This window comes from Leptonotus elevatus, chromosome 7 (genome assembly GCF_054856555.1).
Source record: "Leptonotus elevatus isolate MCC_2025b chromosome 7, RoL_Lele_1.0, whole genome shotgun sequence".
Taxonomy (NCBI): domain Eukaryota; kingdom Metazoa; phylum Chordata; class Actinopteri; order Syngnathiformes; family Syngnathidae; genus Leptonotus; species Leptonotus elevatus.
In genome coordinates this window covers 17,932,491-17,950,561 of record NC_141245.1, presented here as the reverse complement: position 1 = coordinate 17,950,561, position 18,071 = coordinate 17,932,491, and the positions used below count along the sequence as shown (strand labels likewise).

At 40.9% G+C, this 18,071-nt stretch overlaps 3 protein-coding genes across 4 annotated transcripts in view; 2 read left to right on the top strand and 1 right to left on the bottom strand.

Annotated features, from left to right (window-relative positions):
• Positions 1-43: 43 nt before the first annotated feature.
• actmap (actin maturation protease) lies at positions 44-5,409 on the bottom strand. Of its 2 annotated transcripts, none has more exons than XM_086081431.1 (7): positions 5,329-5,409; positions 4,911-5,099; positions 3,403-3,471; positions 3,108-3,226; positions 1,583-1,712; positions 1,332-1,402; positions 44-961 (listed from the first exon to the last, which is right to left on the bottom strand). In XM_086081431.1, the coding sequence occupies exons 2-7, from the start codon at positions 5,084-5,086 to the stop codon at positions 552-554; spliced, it is 975 nt and encodes a 324-aa protein (XP_085937557.1). In that variant the 5' UTR covers positions 5,087-5,099; positions 5,329-5,409; the 3' UTR covers positions 44-551. The 2 variants fall into 2 exon arrangements, with proteins under 2 accessions (XP_085937557.1, XP_085937559.1); XM_086081433.1 differs by having other exon boundaries at positions 5,197-5,332.
• Positions 5,410-5,660: 251 nt separating this feature from the next.
• snrpa (small nuclear ribonucleoprotein polypeptide A) lies at positions 5,661-8,757 on the top strand. Its single transcript, XM_086081434.1, has 7 exons — positions 5,661-5,734; positions 6,016-6,088; positions 6,526-6,698; positions 6,791-6,940; positions 7,041-7,202; positions 8,206-8,294; positions 8,375-8,757. Exons 2-7 carry the CDS (start codon positions 6,016-6,018, stop codon positions 8,532-8,534), a joined length of 807 nt encoding a protein of 268 aa, XP_085937560.1. The 5' UTR covers positions 5,661-5,734; the 3' UTR covers positions 8,535-8,757.
• Positions 8,758-12,825: 4,068 nt separating this feature from the next.
• The window catches only part of LOC147171339 (uncharacterized), a 36,367-nt gene continuing 31,121 nt past the window's right edge, over positions 12,826-18,071 (top strand). Inside the window, exon 1 of the mRNA XM_086081080.1 lies at positions 12,826-13,662. Within this exon, the coding sequence (XP_085937206.1) occupies positions 13,468-13,662 (195 nt within the window). The 5' untranslated portion in view covers positions 12,826-13,467. The remainder of the gene's footprint in view (positions 13,663-18,071) is intronic.

Genomic DNA, 18,071 nt, shown 5'->3' with positions numbered 1-18,071 from the left:
ATGATGTCACTTCTAGGATAACAAGTGCGTTTCTTTTTTGGTTCATTTATAACTATACACCGTGTGTGTGTGTGTGTGTATATATAATTAGAAATAGAAATATATATATATATAGTAAACTGTTCAAGCAGCTCCGAGTATTGAGTTGAGTATTTTATTTATGGATTATCCATCCAAAAATGAAATGCTGTTTTACCATAGTGTTTTTTACTTTGTGCACACAAATAATAAATTAAAAATTAAAACAAAAACTAAGAATTTTTGGGGGGAAAAACTCAAAGTAATTAAAACTAACAAAGCCACCCTGAAAACCAGTTAAAACTAACTAAATATTAAAAAACTCAAAAATGAAAAAAATAAAACTACAATGAAAATTCCAAAACGATTATAACCCTGCTCATAGCAGGGCCCAACTGCATCAATAGGCCCCATTTGGTGAAAAACAACTTTAATTTATCCACATTTGAGTTCCACATACTTCTCATTCTTTGCTAGTTTTCCAGCAATTATCTTCCAACATGCATCAAGTATTTAGAAACAAACCTGTGAATTCATTGCTGACCATTTAAAATCATCTTCTCCGTCGACCCCAGCACGTGATTCTGTTTATGTGCACCACCAGCACACTCTGTCCTTATGTGCAGTAAAACGGCCTGACCAGCCAGCCCGGCTTCCACTCCGCCTTCGGGAAGAACATATTGTGTTCCATCGCTGCATCTCTGTGGGTCCATCGTCTTGAGCTGCTGGTTGCTACGGGCAACGCTGTCCAAATTCCACAGCTGGTAGCGCAGACTTTTGCCCTGCTTGGCCAGGATGTAAACCTCTCTGAGACGTGAGCTGTCCACTGTGGGACACGATGAGGAGGAGCTGGAGTGTCCACGCAGGTGAATCCACGGCAGAGTGGGGTCAGGTTCAGTGGGCTCTGTGCTCTTGTCCCCCTGGTCCGTACCCAGGAGAACACCTGCCAGGTAAAGAGATGGGTTTTTTAGTCCAATCGGATTTCAAGCTCTACGTGTTGCCATATCAATCTAATCTGCCCACTGTAATTTAATTAAACTATATTAGCAATGATGCTGTGTCTTTAACCAATCAGATTTCACATTTGTCCTCACAGAGCCAAAGAGCTGGCCCTCGATGATGTCAGCATTTTTACATCTTCTGATTGGTTGTTCTTTGACCAAAAATAATTATAAATGCACACATTTAATAATCATCATCAGCATCTCTGATATCATATTCAATTTTGAAAATATTTTTGTCAATAAATATTGATTTTGAACCGCTCTCGATGACGTACGTGGAACATTTGCAATTTGGCCGCCATATCGTACCTGAAGCCACGGCCCAGTGCGCCCTGTGGCCGCCGCGCTGGCAAGGCTCATGGTTGAAGTCTTCATCATATCTGGATAGCCAATGTCAAGGTACATAATTACTGCTTTGAAACTATTTTGCAATTACAGCTCACTGTGATGTAACAATGGAGCTCATTTGCATAACAGCCACCCTTGCACTGAATTTCCCCACCCGTGAGTTGACATGATAGCTAGGCAGGGTGAAGATCACTACAAAAATCAGCGGATACGGGATGAGAACGGGCTGTCTGCTCCACAGGTGTGAGATGATCCTGGTGGCGTTGTCGCCACTCAAACCACCCGACAGAAGCTCCGCCTTGCAGCCACACATCTCCTCGGCCAGCAGCGCCATGTTTCTAGCTGAAAAAAAAACCAAAGATCTGATGTGTCATCAGGGACATAATTCAGGATTTTCTCTCAAACACTACTGAAATGCTCTCATGGCCAATAATGACAAATTTTCCACTCTCATAAACACTACTTAAATGCTCTAATTCTACACACTACTGAAATGCTTTCAAATGCATGACTAAAATACTCTCTCAAACACTACTGAAATGCTTTAATACATACTTCTGAAATTCTATAACTGAAATAAACTGACACACACAGCACTGAAACACTCTCACACAATACTGAAAGGCTCTCATATACAAAACTGACATGCTCTCATACACTAGTTCACTACTGAAAAACACTTCAGGCAATACTACTGAGTGAAACACTTTCATACACACTACTGAAATGCTATAACTCTCACTACTTATTTGCTCTCACACTCGCTACTGAAACCCTCTCACATTCTGCTGAAACCTTTCAGTATACACACTACTGAAATGCTCTAACACTCACTATTGAAATGCTCTCACACATACTACTGGAACACTCACGCTCACTATTGAAACACTCAATTCATTACTGAAACCTCCCTACAGTATATACACTACTGAAATGTTCTAACACTACTGATTGAAATGCTCTCATACATACTAATGAAAACCTCTCTCACACTCACACATGAAACATGGAAACAATCTTGACACACTACTGAACCCTTCGAAGAGTATACAGTACTAGTACTAAAATGCTCTAACACTCACTACTGAAATGCTCTCACACACTACTGAAACACTCAACTCATTACTGAAACCTTCCTACAGTATATCCACTACTGAAACACTCTCACGCACTACTGAAACACTCAACTCATTACTGAAACCTTCCTACAGTATATACACTACTGAAATGCTCTCACACATACGACTGAAACACTCTCACAACACATGAAACATAGAAACAATCATGACACATTACTGAAACCTTCTTAGAGTGTACAGTATTAAAATGCTCTAGCACTCACTACTGAAATGCTCTCACACACTACTAAAACACTCCACACACGACTGACACGCTTTCTTACCCACTACTGAAATACTTTGGTAAACACTACTTTAGCGCTCACGTGCACACAACTGCAACACTCTCTCGCTAACTACAGAAACACAAGTGAATTTCAGTACATTATATGACTGTATGCCAATAATGATGCGTGAGACAATTTGAGTTGTGAGTGAGAGCATTTCACTTGTGTGTAAGGGTGCTCCTCTAGTGTGTTTCAGTAGTGCGCATGAGTGTGATTCAGCGTGTGAGTGTCTTGGCAAATTTGTAAGAGAGTTTGTGTGAGAGGTACGTCAGTGGCACCCTATTAAGCAAACACTACATGTGTTTGTATAATAGGGTGCTCCTTTTCTTCACCTGAGAACATTTCCCCCTGTGCTGTGAAGCCTCGGCCGAGCGCAGCCTGAACCACGGCGCTCATGTCAACGGCCGGCTGCAGCAGGTGAGCAGCCATCCACAAGGCCACCAAGCCGCACCTGCAAGATAAACAGAAAAACACAATCGGCGTACAGGCACACCCTGGCAGGTACTGTACAGTATGCCTAGTAATGATGTCAATGTGAAAGTATTTATGAGACTTTCCAGCATTACATAAGTACGCTGTCAGTCAAAGGCAGGGCACGACGGGACTTGACGAGCATGCAGCACTTACTGTGGGCCGTCTTGGATGAGCGAAGGCACGTACGTGTTTACCAGAGTCCAGTGGAGAGCTTGGCTGAAACTGAAGTATATAATATATCAATGACATTAAGATTTAATGACTGCTTTTATGCACATGAAAAGAGTTCAAATGAAATAGTCGAGCATAGTGTCATTATTATCTCATTCACTGCCATTGGCGGTTATAGACGTCAAAAATTCATTTGAGCTATTTCTATTAGTTCCAACATTTTTTCCCACTTTTGTTAACAAGAGTATCAAAACCTAGATTTTTTTTTATTGTATATTTAGAACAGATGGTGTTGATTAATCGTGAGTTAACTAGTGAAGTCATGCGATTCAAAATTTGTATTGCCTGACGGCCCTAATTTTTAGTAATCTTTTCTTTTCTCTTCTTTTAAATCGCGTCAATTGTAATTAATCGCATGACTTCAATAGTTAACTCATTATTCACAAATGTTATATCTGTTCTAAATGTACAATATTTTTGCTAGAATTTCATACTCTTGTTAATAAAAATGGAACTAATAGAAATAGTTCAAATTGTCAATGGCAGTGAATGAGTTTTTTTTTTTAAGAATGCTTGTAAATCACTGGAAAATAAACAACAAAAGAATACAAGTTTCAATGCAATAATAATACATTCATAACAACATAAATGGATGTTTTTAAAATGACTGAAGAAATATTGTACAGACACACACAAAAAAAACATCATTGGATTTTAAACTTATAAAGAACAAGCTATATTTGAGCTTGAGACGTAATAATAATCTTGAACTACTACTACTACTACTACTACTACTACTACTAATAATAATAATAGTGTTAACTTACTAAGTAGGACTTGAAGGTGAGATCTTTAGTTTTTACTCAGAAATAAAAATTTCTTAAACACTGAATGTATACACATGTAATCCTTCTCAATCAACACCTCTGGGCTTCTGTTAATGTGTGGTGGTGATTTTGTCATCATCCATCACCATCCTAGCCTGTATTTTGCCATTTTTTGTGTTTTTGTGTGTTTTGAATTGGTTGTTTACAAACACAAATAGTTGTGTTTATAAACACAAACTGACAAAACTAAAGACACCACCTTCAATAAATAAATATTCTTTCTATGTTGTTTTGATTGCCAATTATTATTTTACTAGTTCCATTATAAGATATATATCATGTAAATGTTTGGAATAAAAAATCTAATCAAATCACAATAAATTATGTATGCTTGAGATAAAAAAATTAAAAAAAAGTGCCATGGGTGTATAAAAAATTTGAAAATAAATACATAAAAATAAACTAGATAATTCTAATATTTTATATACCATTACATATAATGCTGGCCAGTAATACAATTCTTTATTGTTCTCAATTGTCTTACCTTGAAATAAACACTATAAAAAAATCAAATAAAAAATGCAGTCATGTGAACCATTTGATGCAGGTGAATAACAATGGTAGAACAACTGGTTTATGATAATATATGTATTCATCTGTCACCTGCTCTTCCTCTGGCTGATGAGCAGGAGGGGTTCCGTGTTGTCGCCTTTCACTGGGCTCTTGCTGCCGCCTATCGTCTGGTACAACTTCTTCTTTTTGTCCATTGAATCTAGAGGTGCTGGAGGAGGTGGAGGCAGAGGAGGTGGGGGTATAGAGGGCATCGGGCACCCCGACATTTTCCCAGATGTCCTGCCAGTGATAATGACGCTTGATTAGTGATTACTAACATTGCAGTTGCACCGTACAGTAACACACAAAATAGCACACGATTCTACTTGCAACATACCATAGCCTAAAAGTTTGTCACTACGTGCTAACTAGCCGTGACAATCTTCTATTAACGACTAAGACCTACAAATGTAATTCGCAACGTTCGGTTGCACATTTTCAATAGTTTTGATTAATTTTGTTGACGTACTTTCGGAGTAGCCCAGCTGGCTAGCGAAGCCGGTGTTTGTAACCATATTTGGCACCTTCCAACATTCTTCTTCGTGTATTCGGCGGGTTACATTGCCGAATATGCACTTTGTCGCCCCTTGTAGGAAATTCTAATTACTAAGTGATTGTATTATTTACGGAACACTGGCGTCTCAAAGAGCACATTTATTTATTTTTTATAGAGAAACCATATCAAATTGATGTTCTAAATTCAACACGGCGTTAGGACTGTTTGTTTAAAGTACTGTAGTATGCAACCCCAATTGTTCCTGAAGATGGCAGTAATGGACTGAAAGCTCTTTGCCAAAACATGACGAATAAGACAGTTTTATTTTTTATCGCGAGACTTCACATCGGCTTCATCCGCGTTTCATTCAGTGTTCAAGGTACGTACAAGTCTGCTTTAATAAGTCTGTATTTTATCTATAAATTACTTATTTCATCGCAGGCTTAAGTGAGCATGTTCGATTTTTGTCTCTTTAAAGTGTTTCGTGCGTTTCCGAGCAACCGGTTGTAGATCTTTGGCTTAATAATGCTGTTTTAGAATGAGCTTTTTGGCTACGGTTATGACTGTTGCTAATGCTAACTGTTTGTCCAGTCACATGTCGTTTTCTGTCGTTTTTGTAACGTTAGTTCCACTTGCAACGTGTTCTTTTCGAAATTCCAGATGGCCACGACGGAGGTTCGGCTCAATCACACAATCTACATCAACAACTTGAACGAGAAAATAAAGAAAGATGGTGAGGACCGTCGCCCACCTACAGCTTACCAGTTGTCTCCTCGTTGTGTTTTACTTGTATGTCTGTATTGCGTTGAAGAATGAAACCACGAGGCACAAACAATTTTTTAACATTCTATGTAACTCTTATTTACTGTATGCTTTTATAAAGTACAATACTGTATTTTTCTTAATTTCAAAACATTCAAAAATGTTTTTTTTTTGTGGGGCAAGAACAGATTAATGGCATTTGCATTTATTTCAGTGTGGAAAGCTGACGTTGCATACAAGTGTTTTTAGTTCTAATCTTGGTCACAGAACAAAAAACTTTTACATGAAGCTACAACTGAGATTTTGATTTTTTTTTATTACTAATATCTCACTTCACACCAGATCACCCATTTTAATCTCTAAATGTGTGCAATGTGAATGAATAATGTATCTATTTTGTTTCCTCAGAGTTGAAGAAGTCCCTCTATGCCATCTTCTCACAGTTTGGCCAGATTTTGGACATCTTGGTCGCCCGTACTTTGAAAATGAAGGGTCAGGCCTTTGTTATCTTTAAAGAGGTCAACAGTGCCTCCAATGCTCTCCGATCCATGCAGGGATTTCCTTTCTATGACAAACCCATGGTATGTCCTTGGTGACCTGATTTTTTTTTTCCACCTTACATACCTCCTTTAAAATGCTTTATGGTGATTTTATGGGTCAACACTTTCCACAGCGCATCCAGTATGCAAGTCAGGATTCGGACATCATTGCCAAAATGAAAGGCACTTTTGTGGAGCGCGATCGTAAGAAGGAGAAGAAGAAGCCTGTGAAGCCTGAGTCGAGCGGAAACAAGAAGGCGGCTGCAATGTCTGGAGGCATGCCTGTAAGATGCACACAATTGTATTTATAATAACATATAATATTTATTATACTCTACTAAAATCGCTGAGCCGTCATGACTGCCTTTTTGTCTTTTTCTGCAGGGAATGCCTCAGATGAACCAGGGGGGTCGCATGATGCACATGCCAGGACAGCCGCCCTATATGCCCCCGCCGGGCATGATGCCGCCCCCAGGGATGGCACCAGGGCAGATGCCTGGTGGAATGGGTCCTGGTCAGATGATGCCTGGACAGATGCACCAGCAGGTATTTTAAGGCGTCTTTTAAGGGCATTTTGTTGCTCTAAGATGCTGTAGTCTACATTTGTGTTTATAAGAACCCTGGCCTATCACCTTTCAGTGCCCTGAGTTTCTTGATTTAAAAAAAAGGGGGGGGGGCAAGCCCCTTTAAATTTAGGCACAATATGATGTTTATGCCATTAATCTGACACTTAAAACAGAATTTAACATTATACAATACATTTAAGCACCAATGTGTTGCAACTGCATAATTTCATGGGATGAAAGTACACTGGCTTAAAGTTAGGAGAGGAAAATTTACTCTTCTTAGACTTCCTGGTTTTTTTTTGCTTATCAAAGACAGGGAAAAACTGCTCAGGTTTGGCTAGAATATCTGTATGCATGTACAGTATTCCACTGAAATTGACTTGTTGCAATGTTGTCAACGGCGTCCTTCTATACAAATTTCCTATGAGAAGCGTGCCCTTTATGTTCAAGCCAACAGTAGGCAGCAAGGTTTTAAAAGAAAAACACACAATTAACCTCAGTGATGGTACAACCAACGCACTGATTTGACATTTTGCATCAAAATGTGTGTTTTTGAAAGGTTAATTGAGCAAGATGATTTTGTCTGACATTAAAACGAGATCCTTTTATTGATTATTAACGACCTGAAACAGTCGAGCGAAGAAGTACCGATTGCTAATTGTTCTTGGGCAAAATTAAATCACAACCAGACTCGAACCAAAAACAATAGCACTGGAAAAACACATGCAGAATGAAATATCAAAATTGCACCAAAAAAGACAATAACATTAATTGCATTTATCTCTGAAATGGGGAAAAAAATAAGTTGCACGTCACTTCACGTTTTTGTCCATTTGTATCCTCAAATGTGTGTTTATCAATTCCTTGAGGAGCAAAATATGCCAAATGGGTTCAAATTTAAAGTCAAAATAACAATCAAGTAGGAACGTTGTCATCATTGATTTGTACACAATGCATTTCTAACTCTTGATTCATGCTTCCAGATTTCAGAGAATCCTCCCAATCACATCCTCTTCCTCACCAACTTGCCTGAGGAGACCAACGAGCTCATGCTATCCATGCTCTTCAACCAGTCAGTAAAAAGTCATTGCATTTTGGCACGCACACATTTTGTCTTCATCCATATGTTCAATGCCGTGCTTTGGTCCGCAGATTCCCGGGCTTCAAGGAAGTGCGTCTGGTCCCCGGCCGGCACGACATCGCCTTCGTGGAGTTTGACAATGACGTGCAGGCCGGCGCAGCGCGAGAAGCTCTGCAAGGCTTCAAGATCACGCAGAGCAACGCCATGAAGATCTCTTTCGCCAAGAAATAACCCGTCTTGTCACTTCCTTGCACAGGTTTGTTGGAGCAGTGACACAAACTGAGGATGCTTCTTTTTTTGTTTTGTCTTATTTTTTTGCCCTACTTTCCAATTCTTTATTCTCAAGCGTTGATTTAATGTTTTTCCGAAAGCATTGCACCCAGCGTCTGGTCTGTCAGACATCACACCTGGAGCTTTCCATTTTTTTACAATAAAAACAAACTTTCTCAGAAAATGTACTGCTTCATGACTAATCACTGAGTGTTCTTAAGTCCAGCAGATGGCGCCATTGTTGTGGTTATTGAATTGAGTGTGACAGGAGGCAACTTCCCTGTGAAGGTAGGCCAAAGAGTAATAAATTACAACATTACATAGGATAATATTGATTTTCAAACAATTTGTATGTCATTTCTCTGGGGGAATGTACAGAAAACCAATTAAAATTCATCGCATTACGCCCTATTTCATGAAGCCACGCAATGTGGCAAATTTACAGTAAAAGTATCATTATTAAGGGTTGCTTATAAACTAAATTTGTGGTTATCAAACTTTTTACAATATGACTGACATTAAAATACAATATATTTGTAGGCTAATGTGTTCACATTTTGTAAGCCACTGTAATGTCGTGCAGTTTGGACATTGAAATTGTATTAACTAATTTTCTCCCCAAAACGTATGAATACTTCCTATTTTAAATATCATGCTCCCAAAGACGCATTAAAAAAAAAAAATCTTTTAATTTTTTATATATATTAAAGCTTTGATTCAGCCTCAACGGCAGAGAACGATTGAAGCAATGGTAGTTCTTACAAAAACAGCCAGCCGATGGCAGCAGAGATCAACCGGGGCAATGTTGCATACAAGCTGATTTTCCCCACAGTTCTAAACAGATTTGTGAATAATGATGAAACTTGGCTATATTCTAATGCTAATTGTTGCAAAAATGTACTTTTTTTTATTTTTTTGTCCTGATGGAAGAAGAGATACTAGTCTTTCTTTAGGCAGGTTCCATGTTTTTATAGCAATAGAACACAATATTCTGTGGGCCTTGCAAAATCAGTCAAAATCCAGTAAAACAGCCAGGAGCGAAGGGGGTTGCTTCAGTGAAAATGGCTCGGAGTGAATGAGTTAATATAGGAAGGAAAAAAATTACACACAATTATTTTCAGTTTGAAATGTATTACACATAAGTTAAATAAAGTCATTTATTAATGCAAATGTACTTGAGCTGAGCTGTACTTTAACTGCCTACTGTATTTTTATTATTGTGTGCCAAAAGTGATTGCTAGTATGACACTTTTGAGAATCACTAACTTCACAATGCAAAATAGTCTGGTCACACTATTAAAATGGTGAATATTTACTTATACCATCTGCAGTTTAACCCAATCACAACTAATAAAAACGGCTTTCTCGTCAAAACATTTGAGCTCCAACAAATTATTTGAAGACGACTCGGGTCAATCGGAGAATCACGGGCCCTCTCCGTGTTGATAAGCCAGCAATTTGGATCGAATCAAACTCTTGATGAAGTTTAACAGCCACTTGTGCTCACAGTAGTGTGCCAATTAGTAAATGCCCAATTCCTGTTTGCTCACCGTATCCTCTGTGGCCTTCGCTTATTGTGCAGTGTAATTATGTGTAGCAAACACTGAGTGGATTGAGTGTGAGTTAGTCTTAATTTGGACTCACTGTGTGCCCACTGTATGTACACACAACCAGGGAGCCCCCCTCCCGTTGTGGGCTTAAACTGTGCCCTGAGTTATTGTCTTTAGGTCGCTTGGACTGTGTTCGCACAAATGCCCATTCTTCCGTCGCTTTCCCAAGCCTTTCCACACTCCCTTATTTTGCCTTGAGAAAGCGCTGACCTTAGCCACCAGGGCGCCATATGTGTGTGTGTGTGTGTGTGTGTGTGTGTGTGTGTGTGTGTGTGTGTGTGTGTGTGTGTGTGTGTGTGTGTAGTGTACTGGATGCTCCTGGCAACATGCCTAGCGCCTTCCTACTCACCAGCACAGTGTTCTTACAGTTGCAGGGGCTGAAAAGGCGACTTATCTGTGGACTCGCATGTGGGAGGGTGTTGACGTCACTCTGCAGTCAAATAAAAAAAAAGTGCGCGAGATCTTCCTGATGTTGCCCCCAACCCCCCTCTCCCTTTTCCAGACTGTATCACTGTCTGCTTCCTTTCTATACACTTGTTTGTAAAGCCGGTTCTATTTAGAGAATCTTAGCCGCAAGTGTTGAAGTTTCATGATGCAGATGTCGTGCTCGCATACAAATGGGTGATGATACACTCAAGAGATTGGGAATCGCTGAGTAGTTCACGAGTCTGCTATAGTGTCACCATATCAACAGCATACTCTACAGTTTGATTGTGCCATAATTAATATATAGAAAAGGGGAAAAAAAATCAACGGATTATTTGGAAATCAAGAGGAGGAGGCCTCAGAAGTGAGCCCTGGGGGATTCCGCGTGATGATTGCGTAATCATTTGGAAACCTGCAGACATTTGTGAGGCAGAATATATTTACATTAAGCATGAAAAATCTTTATGTTCTTTTATTCCAAAACAGTGCGATAAGCTCTTGTTTATTCACTAGTAACTTCCTCAGGTGAGCTGTGGATAGCTACGGCTTACAGACTTGGTCCTGTCATGTCGTTTCCCCCCTCTTGCCTTGGTTAAGAATTCATCTCGGGCACAGAGGTCATGGCCCTGGCATGCAAATCGAGGCCCCCGCTTCCTCAAGGGTCCTCTCTGTTCCACTGCCGGAGGTTGGGTTGGGGGGGGGGGGGGGTTGTCAACGTCGAGCGCCGGGGGCCGAGGAAACGCCAGCGGTTGTCAGGGAAGTTCTTGAGCAACAAGACCACCATCGGCGATAAAGAAGGTGCATTGTGTGGACACGTGTGGAAAATATGTCATGTGCATGGGCGCAATACTCTGAAAATATTTTTTCCTGTTCCATTCATGTCTTCATTCTGTTAGTGTTTAATCAACGGTTGGGCTGTCTCATTTGGTTTCATGGTGAGTGTTGTGTGTGTACATAACTTTCAGACCAATAAAGATAATGAAGACATTATTTTTTTTCTCCAAATACAACTCTTATCTGTCTTTACCAGTGACATATAGTAACAGACAGAGAAATTAAATGCTCTTCCAGTAGATGGCAGAAGTTGCAATGATCCTGTGTAGCCATCTTTCGCCATTCATTAAACAGCATAACGGGTTTTTTTTTATGCTTGACTAAACAGGCCCGGGTTCCACACCGTTAAAGTAAATTTGTGAGTCAATTGAGTCAACATAATCATTGTTTCAGTAGATAAGAAGAGCAGGAGACTCGTAAGATTTATTCATTGATTTTGGGTGAAACTCCAAATTGTTGCTAGTTATTGCAAGTGTTATTTAAATTAGATCGAATTTAACTTAATTACCACACTTCTAACACATGCATTAATCCGCTACGTAATTCTTCTTCGTGTATCCTGATATATGTATTACACTGCCCCCTGATGGCCAAGGCTCACACCAGAACTAGCACAATGTCTGGCTCGAATGGATGAACATTTCTATTTCCTTATATGGGGAAAGATGATTTGAGATAGCCTACAGGTGTTTCGCATTATGTGTGTGGCCATAGAACAAATGAAACTCTTAACTTTAATGGAAGCGACCAAGGAAAGGACGAGAGAACAATGGGCACAACAGTCGTATCAACATGAGTGATAAGTCCCATGATGACAACACCTCTGTCCAGTAAGAAGCAGGAAGCGAGACAAAGCCGGTTACATACTATGGATGATGATAATGAGACAACAGCACATCTAACAATAGCAGCATGTAACCATGGTAACTAGCATAGTGTAATTATAAAGACGTTGAGATAAGGAGCCCAAAGTCAACTGGCATACCGGAGTGTGATAGAAAATGGATGGACTCCAATATTGTAATATGGTGAAGTAATTCCTATATGGCATGCCTGAAAATGTATCGTTGATGAGACGGATGCACAAGATGACCACAACACATGGACAATCTAATGACATGAAAGAAAAATACACAAAATGTCATGTCTTTATTAGATTGTACAACCAATATTACTTTGAGTGTAATTTAACTGATTGCTAGAGCAAAAAGTGTCACACTAATGCAGTGATTGAATGGTTTTATCATCCAAATGAATTGGTAGAAGGGGGCGGGGAATGAAAACACATGGGGCCCCTGATGTCCAGCCGGTGTAAACCCCCGGCACTGCTGCTAATTGGCACACCGCGAAGCTTCTGATGTAAAAGGACAACAAACAGAGCCTGCTCTGCGTTGCGTAAAGACTTTACGCATGGATAATCTGGACCGGGCGGCCAACGTGATGCGTAATGAAGCAAAGTTGGAGAGCAAAGAGAGAGAAAGTGGAGCTTTTGTCAAGAGCTGGGAATCTTCCGGACCGGCGCTGAAAGACGGATAGCCCCTGCTTCAGGACACACCCTCCGTGCGCTCCTTTCTCTCTCTCTCTCCCCCTCTCTTTTTCTCTCTCTCTCTCATTGTTTCCCACATTGACTCGCCGCCAGTCTCCGTGTGCGCTTGACAAATGACCACCCGGCCGCTTTTTGCATGAGGAGCGCACAAAGGAAAACAAAACAAAACAAACTTGAGGCTAACCAACCAACAACAACAAAAAAATGGGCTAGAGTCCGAAGATGTTCGACTGCTCCGGGGCTTGATTGATAAGCCTTGAAGAGAGAGGGAGAGTGACCTAATTGGGATGAGAGTTCAAGTCCAGCGAGCCGCCAGATTGGACCTTTAAAGCCGCTTAAAAGAGGAAAGAGAACCCGACACGCTCCGGTGGTGCGTTTATGGTCGCGGTGCGTTTGAGGACGCACACCTTTCAGGAGGGGCGCAGGTGTACGCGCGGTGGGCGCAGATCAAAGCAGGGATGAAGTAAGTGGGAAGGAGATGGGAGCTGTCAAAGGTTCGGTTCGGAATAGGAGGAGTAGTGGAAAGGGGACCGTCGCCGCCTCCGACGCTGGGATGGAAGGCACAAGTCGGCCGGAGCTCAGAAGCGTCACCGGGAAGCCCGCCGCGCACCCGGGAAGCCTCCACCTGCCTCGGGTTGTGATCTTCCTCGTCGCGCTCGCCTTGCAACCGCAGGTAAGCCGCCGATTAAGTGCTATTTGCAGCACCACTTAAAGCACACCAGCTGACTTTGAACACACTTTGGTGCCCACTTTTGTTTAGTTTCGCATTTTCATGTAATTATGTCTGCTTTTGTCGTCCGTTTTATGCTGCCCGTTCTCTTCGGTGGCGCGCTGCCCACCTGTTGTTCTTAGGCAGAGAACCGCACGAATCTTGGTTGAACTGCATGCATTCAAACAACATGGATTATTTGTGTAAAATAACACTTTGTACTATTTTAGTTGACTTTTTTTTTTTTTTTTTTTTTGTTAACATGTAGGCTAGCTTTCCTGTTTTCTCAGTCTCAAAGGCCACATGGTCTAGGTGTATGGTTGTTATGCCAACAGCTACAGTAGCCTGCAATGTGATGGTGACCAGTCCAGGGTGTCTCCCACCTCCAGGCTCCATGTTACACAAACATGCAACTGTAGTGTTTTCCAGAGTGAAGACTCACAAGGCCACATGTCCAGGTGTCTGGTTGCTATGACAACACATAGTCTGTGATTGGCAGGTGACCAGTCAAGGGTTTACCACCACTCTCACTCAAAGTAAGCTGGAATAGGTTTCAGGTTACACAGACATGTACAGGTAATTGTCCTGTTATCCACCGTCAAGCCCTTTAAGGCCGCATGTCCAGGTGTCTGGTTGTTATGCCAACACATAGCTCGCAATTAGCCAGTGACCAGTCCAGGGTCTCTCCTGCTTCTCACTCGTAGTCAACTCGGATAGGCTCGAGGTCATATACAGTATAGACATGTACTGTCCTGTGTTTCAGTCTTGAGACTCATAAGGCCACATGCTCCAGGTGTCTGGTTGTTATGCCAACACATAGCCTGTGGTTGTCAGGTGACCAGTCCAGGGTGTACCTTGCCTTTTGGCTTAAGTCGGGCAGAATTGATTCCAGGTTATATATAGACATGTAACTTCCTTGTGCTCCGGGGCTATGTCCAGCCGTCTTCTTGTTATGCCACCACGTAACTTTTAGGATTGTTCTGACTGAAAGAAGCATAAATGTATTCTTCTTCTTGTTCAATACTGAACTAGGATCGGCACCAACTCTCCCGTGATCATAACGAGGATAAGCACTACACTGTGGAAAAGAGAAGGTTGGCTAGTCTGTATCACAAACAGGCGTCATTAATATTTCAGCCTTCTCTTAAGCAGTGAAGCAAAATTGAGCATTTATTATCTATCAAATCCCAATGTTTGTATCAGAGGTGTGCGTAATGAACTGGCCAATGAGCTCACGTTGCCTGCGGCTGCTTGACACATCAACTATTGTTAATCGTTTATTGGTCACCATTTTACTTTAATGCAGGTGATTCTTTATGGAGAGATTTATATAAAATGGTCCTGTTTGGAAGAATGACTGTGGTCTTGAAATGCTGACTTTATACTGTGCAGCTGTCAGGCACTGAAGGATGCCTGGGATGTGAGTCGGGCCCAGAGGTGCAACATGTATGTGTATGTGTGTGTGTGTGTGTGTGTGTGTGTGTGTGTGTGTGCGCGTTATATTAACAGGGAACACGCATCTGTGTCTTGGGTGTGCGTGTGTGTGAAGCCCCAAGGCCACTGCCATGAAAACTCTGGCGCATGTGAATGTTGAACATGAGGGCATTTCTCTCTCTATGTATGCTTTTGTGTGTACGCTGCAAGCTCCATAGCTGAGTAACAACACACTCCACTCGCTGCATTCTCGGACCACACGCACACAATCGCAGCCTTTGGTGGTGACCATTTTGTAAAAGATGTTGAGGAGATGAGCTGATGGACAGCGTACCTCTTGTTTTGAGAACGTTAGGTGCAAAAAAACACCACATGATTCTGACATGATATAGTGATTCACATTGCTGACTTTCATGCAGCTGTCCTGGAATCAAGTCCCACTTAATGGTCTCTGCGGTAAGGATAGACCTGCGGCTCTTTAGTCCCTCTCCTGTGGCTCCCTGTGGATCTCTTGATAAAAAAATTTTTTTTAAATATATATTTCTTAAACATAAAATATCCTATAAATAAATTAAGGATTAAATATTTTAAAATAAATAATTAAATCAATAAAAAATATCAGTTCAAATTTGTAAGTTATCAGAAAAAGAGAGACGAAAGGTAAACATGTTTAAAAAATGACCTACAAATGTCCACAAAGTGACAATAAAATGTCCAAAAGGAATAGGAAAAGCATAAAATTGCCATAAAATGTCTTAGGAATTGCCAACAAATGGCAGATAATTTAATAAACAGGCAGAAAAGAAAATTTTCAAAAAGTAATCGTAAAATATTCAAAAACTAAAGAAGAAAGGCAGAAAATCTCCATAAAATGTATTTGAATTGGAAAAAAAGAAGTCAGAAAACTGATATATTAAGTGTCCAAAAACAAAAGAAGAAATCCTGAAAATTACCATTAAATGTTCACAAAATTGCCCAAAAAATCAGAAATTGATTTAAGAAAAGGCGCAGGGAAGAAAATGTTCAAAAATAACCATAAAATGTCCAAAAAAATAAAATTAAAAAAAGACCATAAAATGTCCACAAAATTGCCAAACATTTCTGAAAATTGATAGCAAAAAAAGGCATAAAAATTGTTGAAAAAGAGACATAAAAAAAAAAGGGGACAGATGCAGAAAAGTAGCGTAATACTTAATGTCCATAAAATTTCCAAAAATTTGACAGAAGCTGAAAAGTCTAAAGTGTCTGAAAAATTGCGGTGCAGCTCTAATTAGCTCTTCGGCCCTCAGTAGATTAGACTAACACTAAACCCTGTTTCCTTTATGACAATCTTCACATGTTTTGTGGCTTCAGACTCATTTTTTTTGTGATATATTTGGCTTAAGATGCCTCTTTTTCTAGGAAAGGTTACCGACCCCTGGGTAGGCGGATGATATCAGCCAGTTCAAAGATGAGCACGTGAGTGTAGGTGTTTAGTAGGAGTGGAGTCTCCTTTGACAATAGAGTCCTATTCTAAACATCTGGAAGAGCTTGTAACCTGCTTGACTGGGTCAAACAGATGCTGCGCTATGACTGTTAGCCTTTGAATTTGTGTATTCATTTGCATGTTTTTGATTTGCAATGCTCTACTTTGAATAGCTGATTGTGTTTTTGTGGTACACTTGGGTGTATTCTATGCAGACAACATGAGTTCAGTTCCCACTGAGTGCGAGTCCACCAAAATAGCACAAATTCTTCGCCAGCTCCTGTCCCTATCGGAGGCACTCGTCCGACATCACGTCAACGCTGCGCTCTAATAGAAAAATTTTCAGTGGACATCCATCACCCAGCAACGCGCCAAACCGTGGTTCCTGCCCCTCACCACATACACAATGAATGGGTTAGTTGACGGCAGGATGCACCCTGCTAAGTGCAGTGTGAAAAGGGCTTAACTGTAGTTGAAATGGCTGTTGTTGTATCAACAAGTGCTCGCGCATTTCTGTGTTTTTCTTGTATAGTTGCCTTAATCGAGTTGACTTTTAGGAGTCGCCAAACTACGTCTGTTAGCTTTAGCCAAACTGAAATTTCTCATAAATGTGCACTTTCAAATTTGGTTACAGTTTGGATAAAATCTCCTGGACAGGTCCCTTTTTGAAGGACTCCTAAAAATGGTTAATATGACCCTATTATGACCTCTTCAAACCAAATTGGCGTTTTCAGGCGACAGTTCTTGAGACGTTTTCTGTGTGTGTGTGTGTGGTGGGGGTGGGGGTGGGGGTGTCTTGTTTTTGCTACATAGTGGGGCCAACATTTCAGGATTTCACAGAGTTGCGGGGCCCACTCGTCCATGTGGGGCCATTTTGCTGGGCCCCACAAGTTTAGACCTCTTTTTGAGGGTCAAGACTTGGTTTTGGAGTTTAGGTTTGAATTGGGTTATGGTTGAGGTTAGGGTAAGGAACAGGGGTAGGCAATGGTTGGGGTTAGGGGAAGGGGCTAGGACTTAACTAAGCGATTTTCACCCCATGCTTGGGCCGTATTTAGTATAGATTGTGCCCTGAGGGACATTAACGAACATCTCATATTGTGATTGGAATTGTATTGTGCTTTGTTTACGTATCACATTGTTTTGTCCCTGATTAACTACACATTAACTGGGGTTCGCTATTTTTAGTTCAGTGTTGCGCAATAACACTTCATGGAGGTTTGATGGCAAACAAACTAGATAATGTTATGGGGGGACAGGGGTGGGGGGGTACTTTTTGGGGGGCTTTGTGAAGACATTGTTGGCAGCGCCATTGTTTCACCCCAGTAGACCGATAACACACACACACACACACACACACACACGACCCTGCTGCTCCGACACTCTCAGGGGGTCTTATTAACTCTTGCCTGTGTGTGTTTTCCACCCATCTCCAGCTGGAAGAAAAGAAAAATGGTGACACAGCGGTGGAGCCCAA